Source organism: Protomyctophum parallelum (genome assembly GCF_964188405.1).
Source record: "Protomyctophum parallelum genome assembly, chromosome: 1".
In the NCBI taxonomy this organism is placed as follows: Eukaryota; Metazoa; Chordata; class Actinopteri; order Myctophiformes; family Myctophidae; genus Protomyctophum; species Protomyctophum parallelum.
This window is the reverse complement of record NC_139697.1, coordinates 35,585,604-35,611,124: the sequence shown is the minus strand read 5'-3', so window position 1 is coordinate 35,611,124 and position 25,521 is coordinate 35,585,604. Positions and strand designations below refer to the sequence as shown.

Genomic DNA, 25,521 nt, shown 5'->3' with positions numbered 1-25,521 from the left:
TGGAGATAATTAACATAAGCCACAGAGTGCTTCTGTGCAGCACAGAGAAGTCCAGCTCTTCGTCAGCAACCAACCATCATGTGTTGGTGCTCACAAAAGCCAGTTTCAAAGCAGAGACTTTGATGCCAAGAACTGATGGTCACTATATTAGCAAGGCAGGCATGTCTGAGCGGCAGTGAGTGCTATTCTCCCGAGTGTGGAGGAAAAGAAAAACCCCTCTGTACGCCCACTTGGCACAGTAGGAGAAAATGAACCATTGTTGGTCCATTTCCACCTCACAGACAGAGGCTCCCGCTCATGGCCACAATCAGGGGCCAACTCAAAGAACCTCTTGAACTTATCTCTTGCACGCACGCACGCACATGCGCACACACACGTCCATCACTGTGCCAAAATACATTCCGAGAGCCTATTTCACATTATAGTATTTCACATTATAGTCCAAATGAGCTCACATGTGTACAGTAGTGTAGTGTAGTTAGTAATGGAACAGATGCCAGCTGAGAGGCTCTGCTATACAGACTATACTGTAGGTGTGGAAATAAACAACTTCACATTAAGAGATGCCACAGTTGGATGTTGGCAGGGGGCTTGCGAGAGGTGAGGTGACACAGGATCAATAAGGTATCAGTATGTGTGGAGTTAGTGGTGGTGGCTGGGGGTCAAAGCCTGTCAGAAGGCAAAGAATTCATAGCAGTCCCTGTTCTATGTTTATGGTTCCACATTAACAGTGTCTCATGTTTAAAGGTCTTCATAGCTTTCCATAAATACAGGTAAAATATCTCAGGCTAAGAATGTCTTTTAAAAACATTAATATTAAATCAATGAACTACACAAAATACACATCTTGCCAGCAAGGTGCTAACTAGGTGCAACTTCTCATTTCATCCAAGCAGAAAAGTCCTTTCTAATTGTATTAAACAACGTCAAACTCACCAACATTGCAGCTGTACGGAAAGCTTGAATTATCCTCTCTCAATCTGTAACATTTTTATTTCATAAAAATCCACCATAGACGTTATTTTTTTTCCGAAGTGTCAGAGTTTGGGAGTGCTCGTTGGATATCACTCAACAACCCTTCGTACCACCTGTTTTGAATTTGCACATGATGCATGTGGCAGCAGGAGGTTGCTTTACTAAAAACGAGTGCTTCCAAACTCCATTACTTTGAAAGAAATCACCTGCAAGGAAATTCTTGACAGGAAGTAGCTCATAACATGTCTACAGTGGAGTTTTATGAAACAAACAATTAGCAGATAAGAGGATAATTCAAGCTTTCCATACAGCTGCAATATTGGTGAGTTTGATGTTGTTTAATACAATCAGATAGGACTTTACGGTTTGGATGAATGGGCTGTCAATGGGAAGTTGCACCTAGTTAGCACCCCTATGGTTAGCACCTTGCTGGCAAGATGGCCTAAGATGCATAAGGTCAATTAGAAGGTCTAAAAACTCAACAGTCACAATGCGGGGGTGATGACTGACTACCAGTCTAAAGCCTAACTTATGCTTAACTGATTTTAAACTGAGATAAGTTGCACTTTTCAGTAGAGAACTCAATTTGAAAATAATTTACTTTTGACAATCAACACTGCACACCTACCTGTACCTGGCTCACTGCAAACATTTGGCAGTTTGGCAGGTGCTAATTAAGACCAAATGCAGCTCCAGGTGGTGAGCCCTGCACAGCGGTTACTGGCTGCCTTATAATTAAAGGCAGCCATTAATCAGAAGCTATTTAATTGTTCAAATGTGGCATTTTAGGGATGAATGTATACTGTAACGGAGGAGAACATGAAAAAGGGGATTTTAAATCCCCTTGAAGTTACATTTGAACATTTTAGTCGGTGCCAGGTGAGTTTAACTGACCACTGAATCAACCAAATAATCTGTCACAAACTTGTCTGGCTATCTGACGCAAGTAGAAAACACTACATTTATTCAAACTTTTTGGGCCTTGGCACACCAATCTCAAGGCAAAGAAATGTGGGGGAGGATAAAGTATGCCTGTATTGTGAAATGAGTGTGCACAAAGTACTCACTGCATATAGTAAATTAGTAAACATTTTGTATAGTTTTATACTGTACATTAATAATGTGGGGTTGATGCAAAATCTCAAGGCACAGCTGTACTTCATGTGATGAGAACATTTACTATGCAAACAGTGCCTTCTGAAGTCCAAAAGAGGAATTGCAGGGAGGCCCAATGAGGATTGTTGAGTCTTATTCTATACAGGCTACTATAACCTAAGCCTTCATCCTGACACTTATTCTATGTTTACCCAGGGTGAGAAGTTAAGACGTAGCATACAGTATATTGACAGTTGGCCTCATATTCCATAACAGAATCATGTTTACTAAATATATTACTCACCTGACTTGAAGCCTTTGACCTTGGATGCTTCACCATAACTGTGGAAACAAACCAATTATTTCAGCACAAATTAATTTCAATTCAATTTTACAAACCTGCCAATAGCTTTGCTTTTGTAGAAATATAATATACTAGTATGCAGGGATCTTCAAGACTCCCATTGGAAATGCATTGCGAGCTTGCATCAGTAAACAAGTCTCATGCATCAGCTATACATCAATCTGTTGTGAAGGTGTGAGTCAGGCCCAAGTGTTTGATTGTACTGTGCTGTTTACATCTGTCTAATAAAGTATTCAAACAGTTGTGTAAATACATTTTTGGTTTGTTTACTTGACTTATCTTTAAGATATTTTTTATATATTTTTTGTATTTCCAGACATTTAACTAAACCCTCAACACAGTAAACGTGACCTTTGGGTCTTTATTTGGATGGCTTTTTTCCCCAAACACCAAATCTCTTAATGGAAAATAGCTGATCTACAAGCACACGTCTTGCAGTGCGAGACGTTGTGTGCTTGTAGAAGATAGTAACATTCCCATCAGAATAGGGATTCTAGGGTTGAAGTTGAAAACGAAACGCATGCGGTTTCCGAGGCTAGGCTTAGGGAGAATTAAGTGGTTAATGAAAATAAGTGCCCATCACACAACGATTTGGATACCCCCTGTAGTATCTGAGGACCCCCTGTAGCATCAAAAAAAGGTTTTGTGGACTAACGAAGAGGATGCAGGGTCTCATTGCACACTAGCAACTAAAGTGTATATTAGTTGCATGCTCAGATTCACTATTGACAATGGTTTCTACGATACTGCACAAGACTAGCAGGAGAGGACATATTGTACCACTCAACATAAAATCTAAAACATGTCATTAGGCTGTCAATGTGGGCTATGGTACAACCACACAATACATATAAAAATAGGTTTACTGTGCATTCTCTTAACCTTCAATGGACATGGGTAGGTATGCATATTATAGTAAGTTTACAGCAAGAGATGGAAAATGTGCATGAAAGACCCACTGTACCCTCACAAAAATGTATATTTAAGAAGCAATCAGCCAAGGCCAACCACAAAATGCTTTCTGTGCCAAGTCACAGCAGCTTCTGGAAAATGTGGGAAAAGGGACATCTTGGAAAGGAAAGCCTAACAATTTACAATTACGGGATGAGGGGAGGAAAAAAAGGAAAAAAAAAACACATTTCCACTTAAAGTACCGCCCAGGAACACAGTTGAGCAAAGTTTGTCTCCACGGGACATGAGCTTTCCAATTTTGCCAGTCTTGTAGTACCAGCCTATTGGTGGCCTCTGCCTATAGAGGATACTACAGTACAGAGGGGCCACCTACCTTCCAGGTACCTCTCCAAGGAGGATGAGGAGCTTTGGTTCCGAGCATAGCAGCAGAAGAACAAGGCCCAGACCAGGAGGGTGGCCACCACCAGGAGCAGAACCCAGAGAAGCCGGGCCACAGCTGGGTTTGCGATGGCCCAGGCCATGAGGGTATCCATGATGAAGTTGAAGACAGTACTGAGTCTGTCAAGTGTGTTCCAATAGACCTCCTGTGCGTGTGGGTTTCTGCAGGGCCAGTGTCTCTCCTCTCAGGGCAAGGCACAGTGCTTGTAACAGAAGGAAGAGACTGCCTAGGCAACAGCAACCACAGATGGGCACCAGCTGTTCCAGAAGCAGCCCTCAGCCCACGTCAGCTCTGTGCTTTGTGTGTGCAGTGCACATGCATGTGTTGTAATTTACTGAGCTTGGACTATGTGCATAAGGAAAACTGCTTACGGGGGAGTGGCTAGCCTGGAATCTCCAAAGGCCAACCGGCCACTCCCCAGGTGAACAGCAGAGGCAACACACATACCATGCACACACACTTAAACTTCAGGATCCTGCATGCTAATGGTAAGAGGACAACTCAGAAATGCACCTGGGGCAGGTATTCACTGCTTGAATACCTGTCAACAATCATTTATGCAGAGGTGTGTCTGAAAGGGGGGGTTGTCAAGAGTTACAGTACTTAAAAAGTAATTAAAGATGCTATTTATAGGTCAGCTTGCATGTTATTCACATTATGATGTTCTATAATAATGTACAGTAAAACAAGTCAATAGACTGGTTTCACCAGTAGCCTACAAACACAAAAGTTAAATATTGACTCACAATATACTGTGCACGTCAATATATTGCGAACTAAGGTGTGGTCAAATATGTCAGCAGTAACAACTAAACTGAGGCATATGCTATCTTGTGAGTCACCATCCCAATAATTTCCATCTGTTTTAGTTTCTACAACAAGTACAGTATGCCATTTCCCATATTCAGCCTAGAAATGCCATATCTTCATATCCATGCCTGAGCCTCACAAGCTAGCAGGCTCCCGCTCAGAATCAAAAGGACGTTTGCCTCCACGCACCTCTAGCTGACTGGATTCATACAGCATTAATGGTGGGCAGGAAAATCAGTGGCTACGTTTACATGGACAGTTAAATCCCCTTTTCATTCAGAATAAAAGTTAAATCCTATTAAAAGTTCTCATGTAAACACCTACAAAAACTTAAATAGGAATGAAAATGGTCAATCTGATTTAAACTTAGAACTGATGTAACTGACCGGTTTATTCCATTTTTAAATCCTATTGAAACAATTGTGGACTCATGTAAACACTCATTCAGATTGAAGTTCATTCTGGTCTTTCTGTGCATGCTTGTTTCCATGTAATTGGTATGGCTATATTATGCTCTTGTTTTGCAATTAATTATATTAAGAAATTATATTAGAAACCTCTCATAGGCTACAGGATACATCAAATATAAAGTAATACGGCATAAAAGTGTTTTTCTATTATTATTATTATTATTATTTTGTTTTACTGTAATGTAGTGTAGTAAAAGTAAAACAATTGGAAAGTAGAAGTAGAAATACCTCAAAATTGTACTTTAGTACTAAAGTAAATGTACTTTCCACCACTGGACGTAAACATATCCGCCCGCCCCCTATCCAATCAGAAGCCTTCCCAGCCCCAAACCAGATGTGGAATGAAATAATGGGATTTAAAAGTATTGTCCATGTAAACACTCATTCGGAATGACCATTTCCCATGTAAACACGCAGGAAAAAACATTACTTCTGAATGAATTCATTCTGAAGTTTTCATTCTGAATGAAAAAGCCCTCATGTAACCGCAGCCATTGTTAAGGAATGGAAGTCTGAGGATTTACCTCCAGCACATGTATGGTTCACTCAGCTTGGTAGTGTGGCTGCTTTGGAGAAGTTATCCTTTAAGATGAATAATCAGTTGGATAAATATGATTCGAAGTGGAACGTGTTCCTCAGTCATGTTGCAGCCTTGCAGGTCCTTTGGTGAGATCCATGGTCAGGCAATGCCCTTTTGATTGTATTAGTATACATATGATACGGTTGATGATGCTGCGTGTTTGGTCGTGTAAACTAATTTAAACTTTTAATTTGATTTATTTTTATTTGTTTATCTCGTCTATCCTTGTTTTATATTATGTTTCTGTGTTCATACAATGTCCATGAATACGTATTCTGTTGCTTGTTTGTATTTTATATTTTCTGTGTTTGTGAAAAAATCTAAATAAAGTACTGATCATAAAAAATACAAAAAGTTAAAGGACGTTTGCCTTCAGTCAGAACTTTATCAAGTTTCATTTATTTCTATACCACAGTACCATTGCCTTGTGGCTTACATGTTTAAATGCATGCTCAGCCTCAGCAGGATAATCTAGTGTGGGAGAACTGCAGAAGAACGCAGGGTCATAAAACAAACACTAACTGGGAAAAGGAAAGGCAAATGGATCAAGCACGCCATCTAGTGGAAAATGGTCTGAAATGGAATACACATGAAATTCATTGTCCAAAAAGGAGAAATTAGCTTTATTTTTGTTATTATACATACCGTTTGTGGTTGCATGTTCTAAGGGATATTTTTGTATATATATATTTTTAAATACAAATGTTAATACATGGAGTGACAATGCCAATTGTTTTAAGAACATTCTGTTTTACACGCACATTATACCTGTGCGTAAACCTGTGTATAAAACTAAAGAGTTTTGAGAGTACACAATGTAATTATGCAGACCCAATACAACTTAAGTATACATTTCTTAAAATGTTACCGTACTATTAGCGACTGAACCGTCAGTCATAGTGATAACAATTATCCCCACTTAATGTGTGGCATCTTACCACATGGTCAAGGTTTTTGCAAACTCAGCAGAACTGTTGGAGGTTAAATTAGAATTGGGGAGGATGGATCAATTTAACGTGAAACGTAGCCGACTTCTCTTCATACACAGCTTCATGGTCCATGGTGATTGAAGTCCTCTAGAAGCCACTGGTTGCAGTATCTGCTTGAGCACCCCAGTTTGGTGTCTGGCAAAAAATAAAATTGACAAAAAGCAAAGCAATATATTTTGATCATTTGCTTACATACACTGATATACTAAAGAATAAAGAAAATACCCTTTCGCTGTTAAAACTGTTTAGTAGCCAAAAACGTCAAGACGTCTAATTGCCTATTAAGTAATGGATGCCACGGACGTAAAGACGTCTTCCCTTGGGAATTCTAAAATATTCTTAAAGAATATATATATTTTTTTTTTCATCTATATTTTGAGAATTCCTCTAATCTGGTGTACAGGTGATGACATGCACATTACATGCATAATAGAATTACAAATTCTCTCTCTCTTTATAATGGGAGAATTGGCCCTCAGAGCCTAAACTGGTGACCACCAGGTCACGCTGAAGGAGTTAGACATCCATTCATACAATTCTAAAAACTGATGTGGTAAAAATAATACCTTTATCCACTAAGCGATCACAACAGATATGTCTATATTTAAATCTGATAACGTTGAACTGCTTACATCAATATTACTACCTCTTAACATTAATTCTTACATTATTTTGCCAAGTATATACAGGTACATGGAATTTATCCATTTAATTCACCTTAACTATTAGGAGCCATAAGTAACTACAGCACTTTGAGCCTCACTGTTGTTTGTCTATTTATTACTATTATTTCATGATTGTTGTATAGTTATTATTTAGCATTAGTTGGTATTAATTTGATAGATCATTGGGTTAATTGAATTATTGTTTGGACACCAAAGACATGCCAACACTTGAAAATGTTTGTAAATGCACTTTTGTGGATCAAGATAAGTAAATATGCAAAGCAAAAATGACATTCAACTTGTGGACAATCTGTTTCTTTTGCCTGAGTACAACTAAAAGTCAAGGTGCATCAGTGGGTTTGTTGATTTGTTTGGAACCAACAAAAGAGCCAGAACAGTTGAGATTCAGTGTCTAGCTTAAGGACGAGCCAGTTACCATCAATGATGTACACAGGCCAGCCTACCTCATTCCTGTTGCTGTGGGCTATCTTCTTCTCTATGTTCATAGCCAGCATCTGGCTACGGAAAGACAGACTCTTGGTCTTCTCGATCACTTGCTGGTATGGTGAAACTGCATTGTTGCCCATCACCACATGACTCTGAGGAATGAGAACGCAGATGTTGATCATGATACATGCACACTATTGGTTAGTTAAGTAGGAATGAATGTTGTGTCTAAAATAATGTCCTATCCATCTTTGCAGTGAGTGACGCTAGCTTTGGTCTTTATAGTGTTGAGAGTTTCGTGGCTACTGTATGTGACCCAAGAAACTCATTAAAAACAAACAGTGTCTATTTCACACAATGGATTTCAGTCGTGGAAAAAAAAAACTTTTTGGAGTGTGCCCTTCACTATTTTATTTCACTATGTGCCCTTACTATTTTCCTGGTTTTCTACCATACCAGGAAGTTATCTGCATTCACCTTCCTTCTATGTCCTTCTCATGCTAGTTAATTTGATCTAGGACTATTTGAGTAGACTTGCAATGCCACATGAACGCCAATGCCTACATGGCAGAATAGAACACCAGCAGCAAAAGGGTTGCAAGTTGCAACCCACTGCACTGGATTAAGTGGTTTTAACCAGAAAGCCGTCCTCCCATACAGGTGGTCTCTGTATGCAGTCTCACCAGTTTAGAGTCGATCTTAGCGTCTAGTCTGGCGTTACGGATGAGGTTCACAATCCATCTCTCCGCCTCCTCTGGAGTCATGTTGAGCTTGTCTGCCAGCATACTGCAAGGAAGAGAAGAGAGGAGACATGAGCTTAACAAAATATCCTCAGGGATGAATCAAAGTGTTTTTGACAGTTCACCCCATGGTGCTTGAAATGTAGGGAGGGCATTAATGTCTATAGTTGTACATTTAAGTTATCATTTGAAAACCATTCCAAATGAATGCTAAATGATTAGCTATGTAGCCAATCTAGTTATGTCGATTCACCTTAAATAAAATACTGATGCAAAAGTACCTTTGTATTAAAAATAAATAAAAAGAAAGGATACATTACTGGTTTTAAGAGAACACTTCTTTACCTGATGCTGATACATTGATGAATGCGACAAAAGGTCTCAAAGATAAACAGTCGAGCATTCTCAATAAAATCCTCAAGACAAGCGACCAGGAAGAAGTCATTCACAAGAACCTACACAGGAATAAGAAAACAAAAATCAGACAAATCCAAGTGCAGAGAGAAAACATAAAATCCTATAGCAAATGGTCAGTAGTGCAGACGTGTGAGTGATATTTATTGTACTATACAGTAGATGACTTGTCCATCAGAACATAATTGTAGTAATTATAAAAATAGCTAGGTACAGTATAGTGTTATGTTTAATCTTACAACGATTTGACAGATTGCATATAAATGCATCGACTACAAGACTGCATTGAAAATGAGGGACTCTCCAATACAATAATATGTCGACACTATGAACATTATGATCAGTTGAGTAAAAATATTGACACGGCCGATCACCAGATTGGAAACATAACCGAGTTTTACAGCAGGGAGGATATTGGTAATAAAGAACAGTCTCCAGAACAGCTTAGACATGTGAATATATTCATGGCGTCAAACAGAGAAAGAAAAAACAAGAGACGAGGTGGAATAATACAGTATGAATCCACGTAAAATGCTATCATTAAAAAGCTTTGTGGCTGGCAGTTTTACAGTCTGCGGTGCTGCTTCATTATTTCCGATAGGCATTGAATTAAGTTACAAATTGACGCAACCAAGAAGACATCTGACTGACATTACCATGGCTCTAAACAGGTTTGAGTGAATGGCTTTACTTGCAAAAAGGTAAAGCGGGTATGCAGTGAATTTTCAACCTACCAACGTGAAAGACTTGGTCTTTGTACACCAAGTCCAATGCAATGGTTTATTGGTCAATCAATTTTAACGCATCAAAATAAACTCAGGAATTGAACTGGGTTCGAAAACAAAGCACTGTCACAGCCACTTGTCAGATTAGGTGTGCATTCTGTGCAGCATGCAATTACCAATTGTAGATTGTCTATCCGTGTTGGGCAAGCTACAGTAATTAAAAATGATAATGTGTCCAATCTGTATGGTAGAGTATGTTAATACAATATAACTATTGGGTCTTGTATTTTGTCTCCCTGCTCTTCTATGGAGACATTTAGATTGTGTCAAAACTCACCTAGACACAGGATCTGACACAAATTTTGACTTGACGGACAAGAATGAATTTATCCCCAGAGCAAGCAGACAGGCTCTATTAACTCAATGGTAAAAATAATTAAGAAATCAGGAAACCAGGTTCAAATCCAGGGTAGTAGAGGAAAGTTAGAGGTGCAGCTTTTAAGTTGGACACATTGTAGCGAGCTAAGCTACCAGTTATATTAAATAAAGCTTCACAATACTGAAGCTACCCTCAGCTAAGCCACAGCAAAATGACAAAAGTAGTTTCTACATCAAAGCGTTTTTTTTACAGTAACATTGATTGAACCAACTCAAAGTCGGTGCTATCTCAGCGATCAATAAAACTGTCATTCAAACAGATCAGCAGGCAATGTAGCGACTGCTGCAGCAACTCTAAAACTGCCATCAAGGAGTTTCTAAAAGAGAAGGAAAGTGGGCACGAAATCTGTCAGCTGTTCTGCTTTGAAAATCAAACTGAATCCAGAAAATGAGGGCAGACACAGATTTGTGGAGGATGAATAGCTTGCTAGGTTTAATGCTTAGGAGATCAGAGCAGCGTGGCTGGCTCATATTAACCTTTAATACCACCTCCTACTTTCATAGAGTATTACACCCAATTGCCAGGGCTCGCACACACACTTTAAAGGTCACCCTCACTCCCTTCTAAAATGTTTTTTCTGTCCATTCTTCTTACCGACTCGCACTCCCTCAGTTTCTTCTGGGCACTGTCAAAGTCAAAGTTTACGTAGAGGCACTCCACAAACTCTGTGATGGGGTCCTTGTACGTGTATGACTCCTGGGGAGGGAGGCAGACAAAATAATCAAATGCATCGAATAACTAGTAATACATCATTCTGCTATGCACTTCAAATAAAAGTATAAGTGTAAAAAAAATTGTCTTTGATAATCACATGGCCCTGCAAATGTGATGTATGAGACATTTCACATTCACCGTTTTTATTAGAGCATTGCATAATGCAGCTTTAAGAAAGGTATTGAAAGTCATCCAATGTATTAAGTTTACCTGTTGAATGACTTTAACCAAGTCCTTCAGCACCTGCCTGCGTTTGCGGACATCTTTGTTGGTGATAACTGCAGTCGTTAGGTAGCGCAGAATATGTGGGCACATTGTCTGGATGACATTCAGGTACCTAGCAAGCAGACAAAATGTATGTATTGACTGTACTGCCATTATTGCCTTAACAGCCTTCATACCAAAATTAAATAAAATAAATCTATGAAACACTGAAAAAGATTTCATACAACGATTAGATGGACTGCATGCAAGATGTAAATTCAAGATGAAAGGGACAATTAAGAAACAGGCCAACAAAATAAAACACAAGAATGTCCGTTTTACTATACTTTCTCCATACGAATATTGTGGTCAGTGTTCAGCATAATTCAGTGTCCACAAATTCAACTGGTCTGGGTCACTTAACAATTAATCTTTGTGATAAATATTTCACTGCATCAAACAAAATAAGATGCACCACAACTCCCCTTGGGAATGTCATACTGTAGGTGAAACTTGACAAATTTATTTATTCAAAATCTTTCAATCATTTTCTGGATTTCTGACATTGTTACTAAATAGTGGTCTCCAAGGCTACTAAAATAGGCAATCTACAAGCTCACGATGCGTTGCTTCACATCGGTTATTTTTTAATAGCATATTATAGAATAGTATATAACCAGTAAGACGCCCTGAGGGCGAGACGCGACCTCGTCACATGCATGCATACGCCTGGGTGACGGCAGACTGCTGGGCGAGCACTGGTGCTTTGGCATGGGGGTCAGATCAACATATGGAATGAATGATGGTACTGGCCATGGAGCGTCTTGAGTGTACACTAAGTATGATGAGGTCAGATCAACATATGGAATGTCAGAACAGGTCAGCTCCATATGTGGAGATCTAAGGATTTGAGGTCAGATGTAGAGTTGCTGGCCGGCTCTATATATGCAGATCTAGGTGATGATCCAGTCTTCTCCATGTATGGCTATCCAGGGTTTTATGAGGTCAGTGTGGTAATATATGGTGCCGTGGTGTGTCACGAGGCGTGAGGGACTGACGGCCATATATGGTGGTGTGACGTGTCGTGAGGTGTGAGGTTTTCATAATAATCTGCGACCTACGGTCGTAATAAGGTTAGTGGTTAACATGTTATTTACTGCGGCTGGTAGAGGAAGAGCTCGATGATGTTGTCTCTGCCTTTAGGGTGATTGAAGAAGACAAACAGGGACCAGTGGATGAGCCAGGTCCTCTGTTGGAGAGCCTGTAGGGGGGAGCTCACCGACTGTAAGGGGGAAAGAGAGGGGCTGAGTGTTAGATATTCACTGGAGCCACTCATGGTAAAAATGTATGCACCTAATGGCCCATTGTGTAGTAGTGCTTGCAGAAAGATATACTACTAGTGATGAGAGATTAATCGGCATCAGCCGATTTTAGTTGTTTTTAGATTGATCGGCATCGGTTCGATTAATCAATCAGGCCGATTAATTAATTGGTCCGATTAATCGGTCTGTCTACTCTTTACAGATAAACAAGCCCAAAGTAACAGCTTGAACAGATCTACAAGCACACAATATTAAATATAAAGGTATTTAAGTTCAATCTGACGTGCCTAAGCCTGCAGTGCAGACACCCTGTTACATGTATTTTTCAGAATGGACAAAAGTATTATAATTTTTCAATACAGAATGAGATCATATCGACATCGGTAATATCGGTTATCGGCCATAAGCCCATAACAGCAATTAATTATATCAGATATCGGTCAAAATGTCTCATCGGCACATCCCTAAAATATACTGTACATTCAAGATTGATAATTACAATACCATTGTTCAAAAAGCTAACTTCTGAGTTTTACACTATAATGGCGCTCTTGAGACAAGCGTTGAATTTCAATGGAAGATCTGTAAGTAATTTACAATATTTAATGTTGCTTTACTGTATATTAATTTATTTTATTAGAATACATATTCTTCCATTTAACACCCTGAGCGGCATAAACGGAGGTCTCCGTCAAATAGTTACGCTCAGCGCTCAGGGCGGAGATTAATTACAGGACGGAACATTATTGATATCATAACCGAGCGCATCGCTCCACAGACTGGGAGCGCCTGTTTGGCAACATTCTATGTCATTTCCGGTTGGAACGTCATCCAAAGTGGTCCCCTCCATTTTAGTGGATGAGATAGAAAATCTTAAAACGTGAATAACTCTTGATCTAAATCAATCCGTCCAATTCTAACCAAAGATCATGTTTTTGACGGCCCATCGCGGTCACGTCACTAGTCACATTAGAAGTAAGCATAGCTCCCGTTGTTGTTGATCGCCTTGGGGGGGGTTTGGCTACATCTAGCTACTTCAGCTACATCCAAGATGGCACCTGGTGCACCTTGAAATGTGCTCCGTAGCTGCAAATCGCTCGGCACCCCGATTTAATGGTCCTAAATACCCCCGGGCATTTGGGGTGTTAATCAGGTGATGCCCTCCCTTGGAAAGTTTTTTTTTTCTAATACCATGTTTTCTTGTGGTGCAATATTTCTTATGACTTGTTCTGTCTCTCTGGTACATTAATAAAACCACTCAAGAATTAGACTACATTTTGTACAGAAGAATAGCTTACATTGTTGTCAATAGTCTCCCTGAGGCGAGTCAGGTCCTCCATAGCTGCATCCCAGTTCTGCATCAGTATTTCAGAAGCAAGTTTGCCCCATAGGGAGCTCAGGGCATTCCTGTCTGTTGAGGGAACCTGAGGTAAGAGCAACAAACCAAGTCAATCTTCGTCAAAACAAGACATTCAAATATCTTGCCATTGATGATGGTGAACAATTGGACAGTTCTAACATGCGTGTACTTGAAAGCATGCACTTTGAATACATACTGCATTATGGAGACAAACACTGATCTAGGTCGGCCTAGCATGGCAAAACAGGTCTACATAGAGCTTTCTGTATCCTTTTATTTACGATTAAACTTACCAGCACGCGGAAGAAGTATAGGTACTCTGCTGCACCAGAGTAGTTACCGCACTCATACTGGAACTTGGCATACCTGTAGAGAGTATCCAGGTACTCTTGGCGGAACTACAGTATGGAAAACAATGTTATGTTGTTTTTGCACAATGCAGTGAATGCACATACATACACTAGTATTAATATCCTATACAGTAGCTTAATTTTGCAGAACTTACACTGTGTTTCTCAGACAGATAGTCAAACAGCATCCTGCCATCTCTGAGGAGGAAAAAACAAATAATTTGATGCAAAAACTGTCACAAACGTTTGCATGTGTATGTTGTGCCACAAACTGTGTGTGTGCGCGTGTGTGTGTGTAGCTTGTCAGATGTAAGTAGGCAGAAGGCAAAAGAGGGAACTGTGAGAAACTGTTAAGTGTGTCACTTCCCCTCATGCATTTGATTTAGTCACCTTTTGTGTTTTTATAGTAAAAATAAATATGAATATATTTTAAAAGTACTTGATCAAAAAGTTTAACTTGACCAGCCCATGTTCCAATTTGGTCTGACCTTGTGGACTGCATCTGTCGAGTAGTCTCTGGATCTTCAAACATCTTAACGATGGGCTCTGTCTCTGACTGGAGCTGCTTCAGCTGAGCAACCACAGTGGTCCTTTTTTCTTTCAGGGCTGAAAAGAGGTTGGTTCAATCACTGATTCGAATTACTGCATCTGGTCCGGGGAATACCAGAGGTCCAATTGGACCTTTACGGGTCTGTCACTCCGGGAGTGTACAAAATGCCATTTGGTTCCATTTGTACACTCTCAGAGTAATAAGCACTGAGGATTTTCACAGTGTAGAATGGGGTCCCAAAGATTAAAGAAAATTGTGTTAAACTGGGGCCCGTGGCCTAATGTACATCAAACTCACTTAACTAAACTATACTGGAACCACAAAATACACCTCATACTCCTCAGAGTTTATTTAACTTAGAGAGAGTACAATACAAAAACATTTGTATAGAACTATAGTAGATAGATGGATTACTTACTGCCTGGGATCTCCTTTTCTGGGTACAGGTGTTTGTACACGTCCATGGCAAAATCCACCATGTTGGTTTCGCTGAGGAGCTCCAGCTTTCCCTGAAGAAGTTCCTGCTCATTATAGATCTGTAATAGATATGATCATATAAGTATAACATGTCTAAGGTTTTATTAAACGAACACTGCAGATAAAGAGAGGATAATTCTGGCTTTTAGTCCAGCTGCAATGTTTGTGAGTTTGACATAGTTTAAAAATTAAAACAATCAGTCTCAGATAGGAAGTTCCTGGATGTATGGGCTGTCAATGGTCGGTGTCTAGCGCAGTGGTTCCCAAACCTTTTCGTGTCAAGGACCCCCAAATCAACATGTATTAGGCCACAGACACCCCATTTGAAAACATATGCCAGTGACCCCGATAAGGGAGGATTTTTACGGCTCTAGCAGTGATTCAAAAACATTAATTTCATGGAGCCCCAGTTTCACACGCATTATGCTACGGATTCCCGATGTAATGGCATTTCTATCTCTGGTACCCGAATTTACATTGACAAACCACAGTTTGGAATCACTGTTAAGGAACCAAATGGACACTCTCAGAGAGTTACAGACCCATAAGGGTCCATTTGGTCTAATTGAGCTAGGTAACAACTGGAGTACTCAAGTACCCCTAGGGGTCCCCGGACCCCAGCGGTTACTTCGCCTAGCTCTTGCCATAATGCAGAGCTGCCATGTCTCACCCTTTGAGTGTGACAGTCACGCAATTTAACCCTTTACCACGCACCACGCCATTTCACACGCATTAAAATGATAAATAACAATTTTCTCTGCGGCTCCGCCGCGTAATAACGCACGCTCATGTGTGCGTCACAAACGGTAAAATAGCCGATCTGCATGCAGCGCTGATATATGCAGGAGGGTAAACAGTGGATCAAATCGTCAGCAGGGTCCCTGACTGTGTGACGCATGGAAATGAGTCATGCAGAGTTTAACATCGCTTCAAAATATTTTTCATGGAAGACAATATAGCCCCCACAAGTTACAACAAGTGAGTAAGTGACCTGTGACTATCTCTCTTATATACTGGACTGGTGTGTGGCGTCTCTTGCGTGATATGAGGAAGTGGAACGGTGCCATAGCCCATGCACATTATAGGGACAAAGTCGTGTGTGTGTGTGTGAAGTGAAGTGAAGGGGGAGGGGCCGCATCGCGACTTGTTTCTGTTCATAGAGAGAGAGAGAGCCCACAGATGTGTTTGAACTAAGAAAATGTAAAAATAAGGAATTTTCCCACATTCCAGTTTTTTGACATATTCCCCAATTTCCACTGAGATTATGGGGTGAATGAATGTGGCCAGACCCATCTTCTCTTTCTGTCATAGTGACATTGTCCTGCATCAGATCATGTCCAAATCAGGTTCTCCAATCTCCAGTAGCCTCTTCAGTTTTTTGAAGATTTTTTGAGTGGTGCAACCACTCCCTTACGGAGCTATGCGTGTGGCTGGCTGGGTCTGAGCACTATGTGTGTGGCTTGCTGGCTGGCTGGGTCTGAGCACTATGTGTGTGGCTTGCTGGCTGGCTGGGTCTGAGCACTATGTGTGTGGCGTGCTGGGTCTGAGCACTATGTGTGTGGCTGGCTGGCTGGCTGGGTCTGAGTACTATGTGTGTGGCTTGCTGGCTGGCTGGCTGGGTCTGAGGAGCATAGATAGATAGATAGATAGATATCTTTTTCATTTCTACTTTAAGCATGAGGAGGCTGTCAGTGCAGGGAGAGTAGCTGGTAGCCCTCCAAGCAGGACCCAATGCTACTGAAGTTTCTGACTTTTTGACGACACAGAGCATTGCGGCCTGTTGCAGCAGTACCATGCCACCTGGTACGCAGACTACATAAAACATAAACAACGTGTTTATGGCCCGTCTGCGCTCTTTGACGACATTTTTTCGTCTGAGTGTTTCTGAAAATGTGAAGTATAAGTACCCATACATGCCGCTGCGAATACCTCCTGTGGCGCGGAAGCCAGAAAAGCTTTATGGAGGGTCCCGAAAGGGGTAGCCCCTCTCGGAACCCTCCATAAAGCTTTTCTGAAATTTTGATGAGTTTTATGTAGGGTCGCTGTTCATAACTATATTTTCGTATGGGAATTCTGGAACGCGGACATTATTATTCTCTCTAAGATAGTATCTGCGGCGTTTGACGGCCTTTTTTAGTTTAAGTTATTCTGAATTCGTGAACTATAAGTACCTATACATTCCGCTGCGATGTCTCCTGTGGCGCGGAAGCCGTTAAGTATTTTTAATCTTTGTTTGACCGATTTGGTCGCTTTATTTCCTCTTGTTTGTTTACCGTTTATTGTACCGCCTCCGGTGTGCGGTTGGCTTGTGCCGGCTACGTCCCTGCCTCTGATCTGCTCTGTCATAGCTATAGCGCCACTAGCTAGCCAGATAGGCGGTACAATGAGGTGTCAATAAACAAGGAAGGAAGAGAAGAATCAAAGCGACCAAATCGGTCAAACAAAGATTAAAAATACTTAACGGCTTCCGCGCCACAGGAGATATTCGCAGCGGCATGTATGGGTACTTATACTTCACAGATTCAGAAACCCTCACACGAAAAAATGTCGTCAAAGAGCGCAGACAGGCCGTAAACACGTTGTTTATGTTTTATGAATGTCCGTGTACCAGGTGGCAGGATACTAGTGCAACAGGACCCAATGCTCTGTGTCGTCAAAAAGTCAGAAACTTCAGTAGCATTTGGGTTCTGCTTGGAGGGCTACGAAAGGGGCTAAGTAGCTGGCATGGAGGTGAAGACATCAGTGTTAAGGTTAAATATCAACGTTAAAACGGCCAAACATTTTCTGAAATATGGCAGCCCTGCATAATGTAAAGCTATATGGACCAGAGCTAGGACCAGAGCTACTGAGCTAGCATTAGTGCTATGGACTAGCCCCTCTCGGGACCCTACATAAAGCTTTTCTGAAATTTTGATGAGTTTTATGTTGGGTCCCTGGTCACTACTATATTTTCGTATGGAAATTCCAGTACACGGATGTAGAAATTCTCTCTAAAATAGGATCTGCGCCAAGTGACGGCATTATTTTCCTTGAGTTATTCTGAATTCGGTAACTTTAAGTAGCTATACATCCCGCTGCGAATATCTCCTGTGGCGCGGAAGCCGTTAAGTATTTTTAATCTTTGTTTGACCGATTGTCGCTTTATTTCTTCTTGTTTGTTTACCGTTTATTGTACCGCCTCCCGGTGTGCGGTTGGCTTGTGAGGCTACGTCCCTGCCTCTGATCTGCTGTGTCATAGCTATAGCGCCACTAGCTAGCCAGATAGGCGGTACAATGAGGTGTCAATAAACAAGGAAGGAAGAGAAGAATCCAAGCTTCCAAATCGGGCAAACATATATTAAAAATACTTAACGGCTTCCGCGCCACAGGAGATATTCGCAGCGGCATGTATGGGTACTTATACTTTACATATTCAGAAAGCCTCACACGGAAACATTTCGTCATAGAGCGCGGGGAGCCGCTAAACATGGAGTAAATGTTTTAAAATGGGTGCGTCCCAGGTGGCATGGTAGTAGTGCAACAGGACCCAATGCACTGGGTCGAACAAATGTCAGAAACTTCAGTAGCATTTGGGTTCTGCTTGGAGGGCTAGCTATGGACCAGAGCTGGCATAAGCCATATAATTTAGACTAACTATCTAAATAAATAGATATTAATCCTGTTCCTCCATACCGGCAAAACGTTTTACCACAGGATGTTGTCATAAGGGGGGTCATCCCCGGCTTCTGTGTTCTTACTATAGTTAGCGTTAGCCTTGGATCAAGACCATCGGAGGTATTTTATAGTCCCGACTTTTCATTTCGTAGATATAAAAACGTCAAAATCGATCAAATACATCTACGAGTCTTTAATCTAAGGCTAGGTTAGGTAGGGTTATTGTAAACGGCGAACATGATAGAACCCGGTCAACGTTGGACCATATGGGTTAGCACAGCCAACAAATATGGCGTGACACACAATGCACACCATCACACCGCGTCTTGGGGAGCGACCATAACGATGAAAAGCCAACAACGCATTGTGAATCGATGAAAAATAACAGCGGAAATAAGCGTACCTCTTTCACAGAGAGAAATTCCAAAAGAGGAAAAACTAAATGCCGGTCCAAGAAATGTGCGATCCTGGTTGTGAGATCGTAGTCCGCCATGTTTGCACGCTACGCTACAAAAAGGATCGAAACTTTATGAACAAATCACGCGTGGACACACGACAGTAGAGCGGGATGCGTTCTCATGTTAGCCCGCCCTCTGACGACAGCCACTTCTTATTTTCTTCCCCTTCCTTGAAATGTAGTGAGTGTCAAGTGTCAAAGGTCAAAACTCAAAAGAAAATTTGTATCCAAAATACTCAAGTAGGTCTAAAGTACAGATACTATTTATTATTATTATTTTAATTATACAGTACTAAAGTAAATTGACCTGTTAGTGTCTACGACTTCACCCCATTCATTTATTTCATAATATAAACAGGTATTATCTTGTTGATTTCAAGCTGTCTACCGTGGCATCAATGGCATGGCACGAGTATCAGAATCTATTTCAAGAAAATAAGTTCATTTATTGGTGTTTACTGATAAACAATATAATATAATAATAATATGTAATTGTAATTACATTGTAATGTATACTGTAATTCAAACATAGCTACTGTATCAAGCTGTGAGTTTTACATGCCCACTAATCAGACCCTTTTGGGTATCTATTCAAGATGAAATTCTGAAACTGATTGGAATTAGAACACCATTAGATCCAATTCACTACATCTTAGGGGCAGACATAACTACCACACTAACTAAAAGTAACAAACATCTAGTACGAGCCTTGCTCAATGCTGCTCAGCTCTCAATCCTTCATAAATGGATAGATGACAGCCCTCCTAGTGTTATATTATGGTTTGAAAAAGTGCTGCGCTTAATGCCATTGGAGAGGCTCTCATGTGTCCTATGGGGCAACCTGGCCGAATTCGTCGAAGCATGGCTGCCTCAGTGCCTCATATAGGGGATGAGTGGTCACATGTTATGTGTATTGGAGTGGCCGAGGAGGCCAGTTAGATGACATACCAATGAGGAGGTATAGGGAACAGATTTACATACCGGTAATCTAAAAGATGATGGTGGCAGCTATATTGTGATGTCTAATAGGCTATACTCAATTTGGTGTGAAACTGTAAATAGTATACTTATGATTTGTATATACTTTCTATCCTTATCCCCCTTTGGCATATGTATTTTATGATTTGCATATACTTTTTGTTTTTGTCCTGTTATTGTACTGTCAAGCCATTTGGGATTATGGTTGATTTTATGAATGTTTTATAGATCTTGATCTAAACCCTCAGAGAACCTCCAAGTTTGTAATAGAGAAAGAAAGAAAAAACTGTTACAGAAGGGGGTTCCCGCCCAGAATGGGTTAAGTGTCGTATGTTGTGCCCATGTGTCATAAGTCCATGTATTGCCCATGTCTTTTTCTGCTTAATAAAAATATTGAAACACACAAGCTGTGAGTTTAACTTCTGACATCATTAGCTACTGTCCGTGGCGTGAGTCAGTATAAATCATACTAATGCCATAAATTATTTTGCAATGGTGCCTTGGTATATTTTTCACATTTTACATGGAGGTGTTTATCTATGAAACCTGTACAAATATGTGCTGATGATTTGTGGTCGGTGTTGTTGGTCAAATCTCATTTTCAAGATAGACCAAAACTCCAGTAGGTGGGAGTAATGGCACTAAAGAAGTTACCAACAGCTACCAACAGCAAAGAAGAAGCAAAGTTTAAAGTTGTGCAACAACAGATAAGTACTACACTACAGGGGCTACAAGGGCGGCACAGCACACATACTGTACGAGCAAAATAGTGTCAGCCAAATGGAATTACTTTTACTTGCTGCCGGATTGTTGTTGGTTGCTTATGTGATCATTTACTATACTTGCATCAAAGGGCCTACATGCAAAAGCAATACAAAACTCCATGGAAAAACAGTGATTGTGACTGGTGAGTTAACCCTGCCTACTTCTCTTTTCAATTTCTGGAAGATCTGTCCATCGGCTGACTAATTTATGCTGAAAGATTAACCACTCTGCTGAATGATGTCAGTAAGAATTATTGCTTTATCAATGAACATATTTCTGAGTAATAAAGCATTATTTGTTGATTAGGGAGCAACACTGGAATTGGGAAAACTACAGCCATGGAACTGGCTAAGAGAGGGGCCAGGGTCATTCTGGCTTGTCGGAGCAAACAGAGAGCTGAAGCTGCCCTTGCTGACATAAAAAAGGTAAATATAAAAAGAACACTGAAGCTGATGGGCCTCTGTTGCATGTTTCTTCGGTCTGTGCTGTGCCTACTTTGTAATGAATAATGGTCTTCTGCAGGAGAGTGGGAGCAATGATGTGGTGTTCATGCAGTTGGATCTGGGGAGTTTGAAGTCTGTTCGCTCCTTTGCTGAAACCTTCTTGAAGACTGAGCCCAGACTGGACCTGCTTATCAACAATGCAGGTGATAATTCAATAAACATAAAAACATACAAACAGTTTTTGCTAAATAGTAATAACTGATGATGAATGTGGGTTTATGTTTAATGCTGCTGACTTGTCACATAACAGTACCTGTAGATACAGTACGCCTATAATTAAGGCCATGTCCATGCAGTTGTGGTTCTCAAAGTGGATCCAGGGAGTTCCAGGCAGTCAACAGCTAATATTGTTAAAGGATTAGTTCAGCTTTTTGGATTTAAAGGTAGGGTAAGTGATATCTTTTCGTTAAAAAGGTTAAAAGGTTAAAAGGTTAAGTCACTATATTCTGATAGTGTTTGTTCAGTACTGTGTACAAAGAGGCTCTACGCACACCAAAGTCCTTGTGGCGGTGCCGACACACGGGAGAAAACTGTAGAGGAGATCTTGAATAAACAAGAAGGTGGCCGCACACACCAATAGCCAGAGTACTAATATTTATTAGGACAGCAGGTAAGACAGGAATATCCAACGTTTCGGCAGTTAAGCCTTAATCATCAGGGAATGAGTGTTTGTTCAGTAACAGAGGTCTCCCCATCTCTCCAGCTCTCCGGCGGTAGATCAGGGCTAGAGTGGCTGGATGGCATTGCGGTTGCCAGTTCGAACCCGGGCTCCCCCAGAGTTAGTGTTGAAGTGTCTTTGAGCAAGACTCTGTACCCCTAATTGCTCCTGATGTGCTGGTTGGTGCCTTGCATGGTTTCCGCCGCCATCGGTGTAAGAATGTGTGTGTGATGGGTGAATGTAATGCACAATTTATGTAAAGCGCCTTGGATAAAGGTGCTATATATTTTTTTTAATAAATAAACATAAAATACATGTTCAGGTAGGTGACAAAATTGCAACCAATCAGCTATTTATGAGCATATTTTTATAGTGTTCCAGTTCGAATTTTGTCTGCTCATTTCTTTGTGTCATCACTTACAATTCCACTTGTTTAATCTGTGCCCTGACTGCGTTCTCTATCCTGATTGGATACAATTGATATCCCAGTTTCAGTTTTGGTTTCTGAAAATGCATTTTCTGTTTAATAAAAAACTGGAGAGACATGGAGACTCCTGTTACTGAACAAACACTCTATAGCAAAGTACTATATCACACTTTTTAACACTTATTTTAACCAAAGAAAATCACTTACACTACCTTTAAAGCTAACAAAACTAGTGCCATTTGTATTGTTAACCTATTTCTAGATTTTCTACCATATAATGCAACCTTTGTTCAACTTCGACCCCTCCCACAAAAGAAAATCCAATGTGACAGAGGGATCAAAGTTGAACGAAAGTTGCGCTACGTGGATAGAAATAGGTCAACAATTTACACTAGTTTTGAGGATTAATTCATTTTTAATGCATGGCCCCCAGACCCCCACCACTGAACTGAACTACTTAAAATTTAATACAGGACCAGAACAAAACATCTTAAAAAAATGTTTGTAACAATTTAACAACAGAAATCTGGTCTTGGGATCACTGTCACATTAATGTGGATGTTCTTGATGTGAAAAGAATTGAGAATTAGCGACTGGTCTAACATTCCTCCGGTCTCTAGGGATCTTCATGCAGGGTAAAACAGAGGACAGCCTGGGGATGATGTTGGGTGTCAACCATATTGGTCACTTCCTCCTCACCAACCTGCTATTGGAGCGGCTGAAGGAGTGTGGTCCCAGTCGGGTGGTCAACGTGGCATCTGAAGCCCACAACATGGGCAGGATTGATTTCTCTTATCTGAACACTCACAAGGCTCTTGGTGAGGAAGGCAGTTCTTGGATATCCACATTTAAGCTATACGGCCACAGCAAGCTATGTAATCTCCTCTTCACCCACGAGTTGGCTAACAAACTACAGGGCACAGAGGTCACCTGCTACAGCCTCCACCCAGGTCAATTAAACATTATTCTACCTATGTATGAAATGTATTCTACTAACTTAAAGTAATATGACAAGTACAACATATAACATTTTAATGTGTGATATATTTATATCAAACGGATGATAATGCCATATACAAAAAAAAAGCATATTGCACTGCAGTTTAATTTGCTATTTGCAGTTTCACCCTGAAAGCAATGAGTATGGTAAAATGTCTATTTTCATCCATGATGCCCTCTCTGAGGTGGACAAAAGGTCTCGGCCATGAACTTTATGCTGTACTGTAGGTCAGCTCTCTGTCTTATCTGCTGAAAGACTGAGGGCCCCTCAGAGGGAGAGCTGACCTAGCTACAATATAAGATCCATTTTTAAATACACAGGATATGATGGAATTTTCCTTCGTGTTATCTAGGTCAAGGTTTCCCAAACCTTTCAGGCCGTGACCCCCAAAAAGAATCATATTTGGAATGGGGACCGCCCAGTTTGACTCGGTTCCACAGATAAATATTGTGAAAATAGCCACAAGCTTGTCACGTTAGAAATGTGCAGATACTAGATAGTATACACTTACCAATATACCGTAGCGAGAAAACAATGTTGTACATTATGCTAATCATTTGGGGACCCCCAAAAATGTATTGGGGGCCCTCCTGGGGGTCTCGACCCCCAGTTTGGGAACCACTGAGTAATTGTGGCTTACTTCCGCTATGTGTCAGCCAGGTAATCTCAACCCCCCATGATCAGATTTATCCTGCACCTACCAGGCATCATACCAAAGACTGTAAAAATGGGACCCAATGCCTCCCTGCTTGACACTCAGCATCAAGGGTTGGATTGGGGGTAAGTCCCTGTGACATACTAGCGTGATGTCTAGGGGGTGTACTTGTACATCAAGCTGCCTCACGCTACAGAAACAGGAGATAGGCTCCTGCCCTATGAGCCTCATGGCTCGGCAAGGCTACTTACCAGGCACATGAATAACAACACTTGACAACAGCCCAATCACTAGTTCAGGAAGCTAGCTCAAACCAGAAACCCTACTTGCTTTAGGTTATTATTAACATAGCTCTCATTCCTTTTTAGGTGCAATCAAAACTGACATTGCCCGCCACGACACCAGCATATTGGCTATGATAGTTATCAAGCCTATGATGAGCCTTTTCTTCAAGACCCCAATTCAGGGTACCCAGACCACCCTGCACTGTGCACTCCAGGAGGGTATCGAACATCTCAGCGGACGCTACTTCTGTGACTGTGCAGTCAAAGATGTCTTTCGTAGAGCCAGGGATGATGCTGAGGCTAAGAAGCTGTGGGAGATAAGTGAGAGACTGTGTGGACTAGCTTAAAGATTACAGTTTAAGCAATTGATCCAAACCATAGAATTATATTTAAAGACAGCCAGTTCAAACAGAAACACTCACGTCAAAGTAGATTAACCATTTATTGCAATAAATGGAATACAGTTAAACTTGGCATTAAAGGCTCCGCTTTGAGAGATGTTCTCTGAATTTTGTCGAAGCAGCATGCTAAGCAAAATCAGGGAACATTAGCAAAACCATGCCAAACTTTGCACACACACTCCCTGGCTGCCAACGACGAACCTCTGCCCCAAATATTCCTCAACGGCATGTTTGTTCCTCTACAAAATGAAGACAATTGTTGCAAAAAACAAACAAAAAAACATGTTTATATACTCCTAAACATTTTGCCAAACATCACACACGCTCCTATCCTCCTGGTGGAGACCTGTGCCCAGAATGGCACTTTTTCTAGTTATAATCTCTCTCTCTGGGCCACCAGTAGGCCTATGAATGTTTTAAATCGAGCCTTCTTCAGACACTGACGAAGGCTGGATAGCCAAAATGTTGGGAATTTTTTACTCATCTAGTCATGGAGGGCAATATAACTGTAACCTTTTGAAATAAAAAAACAAAACAAAATGCCGTACTACTGCCTGTGTAAGTAATTTTAACCATACAACAACTTTTAAAGTTATAGGCGGGAGGAAATCGACAAAAGTATACTAGAACTTTCAGAGGATAGTTTGTTAAAAATAGAAGAGGGACCACCGCTCATCTGCTGAAAAAAACTTTAGGGA

At 40.7% G+C, this 25,521-nt stretch overlaps 2 protein-coding genes across 2 annotated transcripts; one reads left to right on the top strand and one right to left on the bottom strand.

Annotated features, from left to right (window-relative positions):
• Positions 1-6,250: 6,250 nt before the first annotated feature.
• Positions 6,251-19,214, bottom strand: eif3eb (eukaryotic translation initiation factor 3, subunit E, b). The gene is made up of 13 exons (XM_083789548.1): positions 19,099-19,214; positions 14,983-15,100; positions 14,503-14,620; positions 14,170-14,212; positions 13,958-14,062; positions 13,603-13,728; positions 12,140-12,264; positions 10,989-11,115; positions 10,659-10,760; positions 8,832-8,941; positions 8,430-8,532; positions 7,764-7,898; positions 6,251-6,769 (listed from the first exon to the last, which is right to left on the bottom strand). The coding sequence occupies exons 1-13, from the start codon at positions 19,186-19,188 to the stop codon at positions 6,722-6,724; spliced, it is 1,350 nt and encodes a 449-aa protein (XP_083645674.1). The 5' UTR covers positions 19,189-19,214; the 3' UTR covers positions 6,251-6,721.
• Positions 19,215-20,880: 1,666 nt separating this feature from the next.
• Positions 20,881-25,314, top strand: LOC310876124 (dehydrogenase/reductase SDR family member 13-like). The gene is made up of 5 exons (XM_083789569.1): positions 20,881-21,037; positions 21,202-21,320; positions 21,418-21,541; positions 23,104-23,433; positions 24,507-25,314. Exons 1-5 carry the CDS (start codon positions 20,911-20,913, stop codon positions 24,767-24,769), a joined length of 963 nt encoding a protein of 320 aa, XP_083645695.1. The 5' UTR covers positions 20,881-20,910; the 3' UTR covers positions 24,770-25,314.
• Positions 25,315-25,521: the final 207 nt, after the last annotated feature.

Bases quoted from the DNA above. Each gene is read 5' to 3' on its own strand.
- LOC310876124 (XM_083789569.1), top strand. From the start codon at position 20,911: ATGGAATTACTTTTACTTGCTGCCGGATTGTTGTTGGTTGCTTATGTG. The intron at 21,321-21,417 runs GTAAATATAAAA...GGTCTTCTGCAG, and splicing joins CCCTTGCTGACATAAAAAAG to GAGAGTGGGAGCAATGATGT. The intron at 21,542-23,103 runs GTGATAATTCAA...TCCGGTCTCTAG, and splicing joins CCTGCTTATCAACAATGCAG to GGATCTTCATGCAGGGTAAA.
- eif3eb (XM_083789548.1), bottom strand. From the start codon at position 19,188: ATGGCGGACTACGATCTCACAACCAGGATCGCACATTTCTTGGACCGG. The intron at 14,621-14,982 runs GTAAGTAATCCA...ACCTCTTTTCAG, and splicing joins AGAAAAGGAGATCCCAGGCA to CCCTGAAAGAAAAAAGGACC. The intron at 12,265-13,602 runs GTAAGCTATTCT...TCCCCCTTACAG, and splicing joins GGGAGACTATTGACAACAAT to TCGGTGAGCTCCCCCCTACA.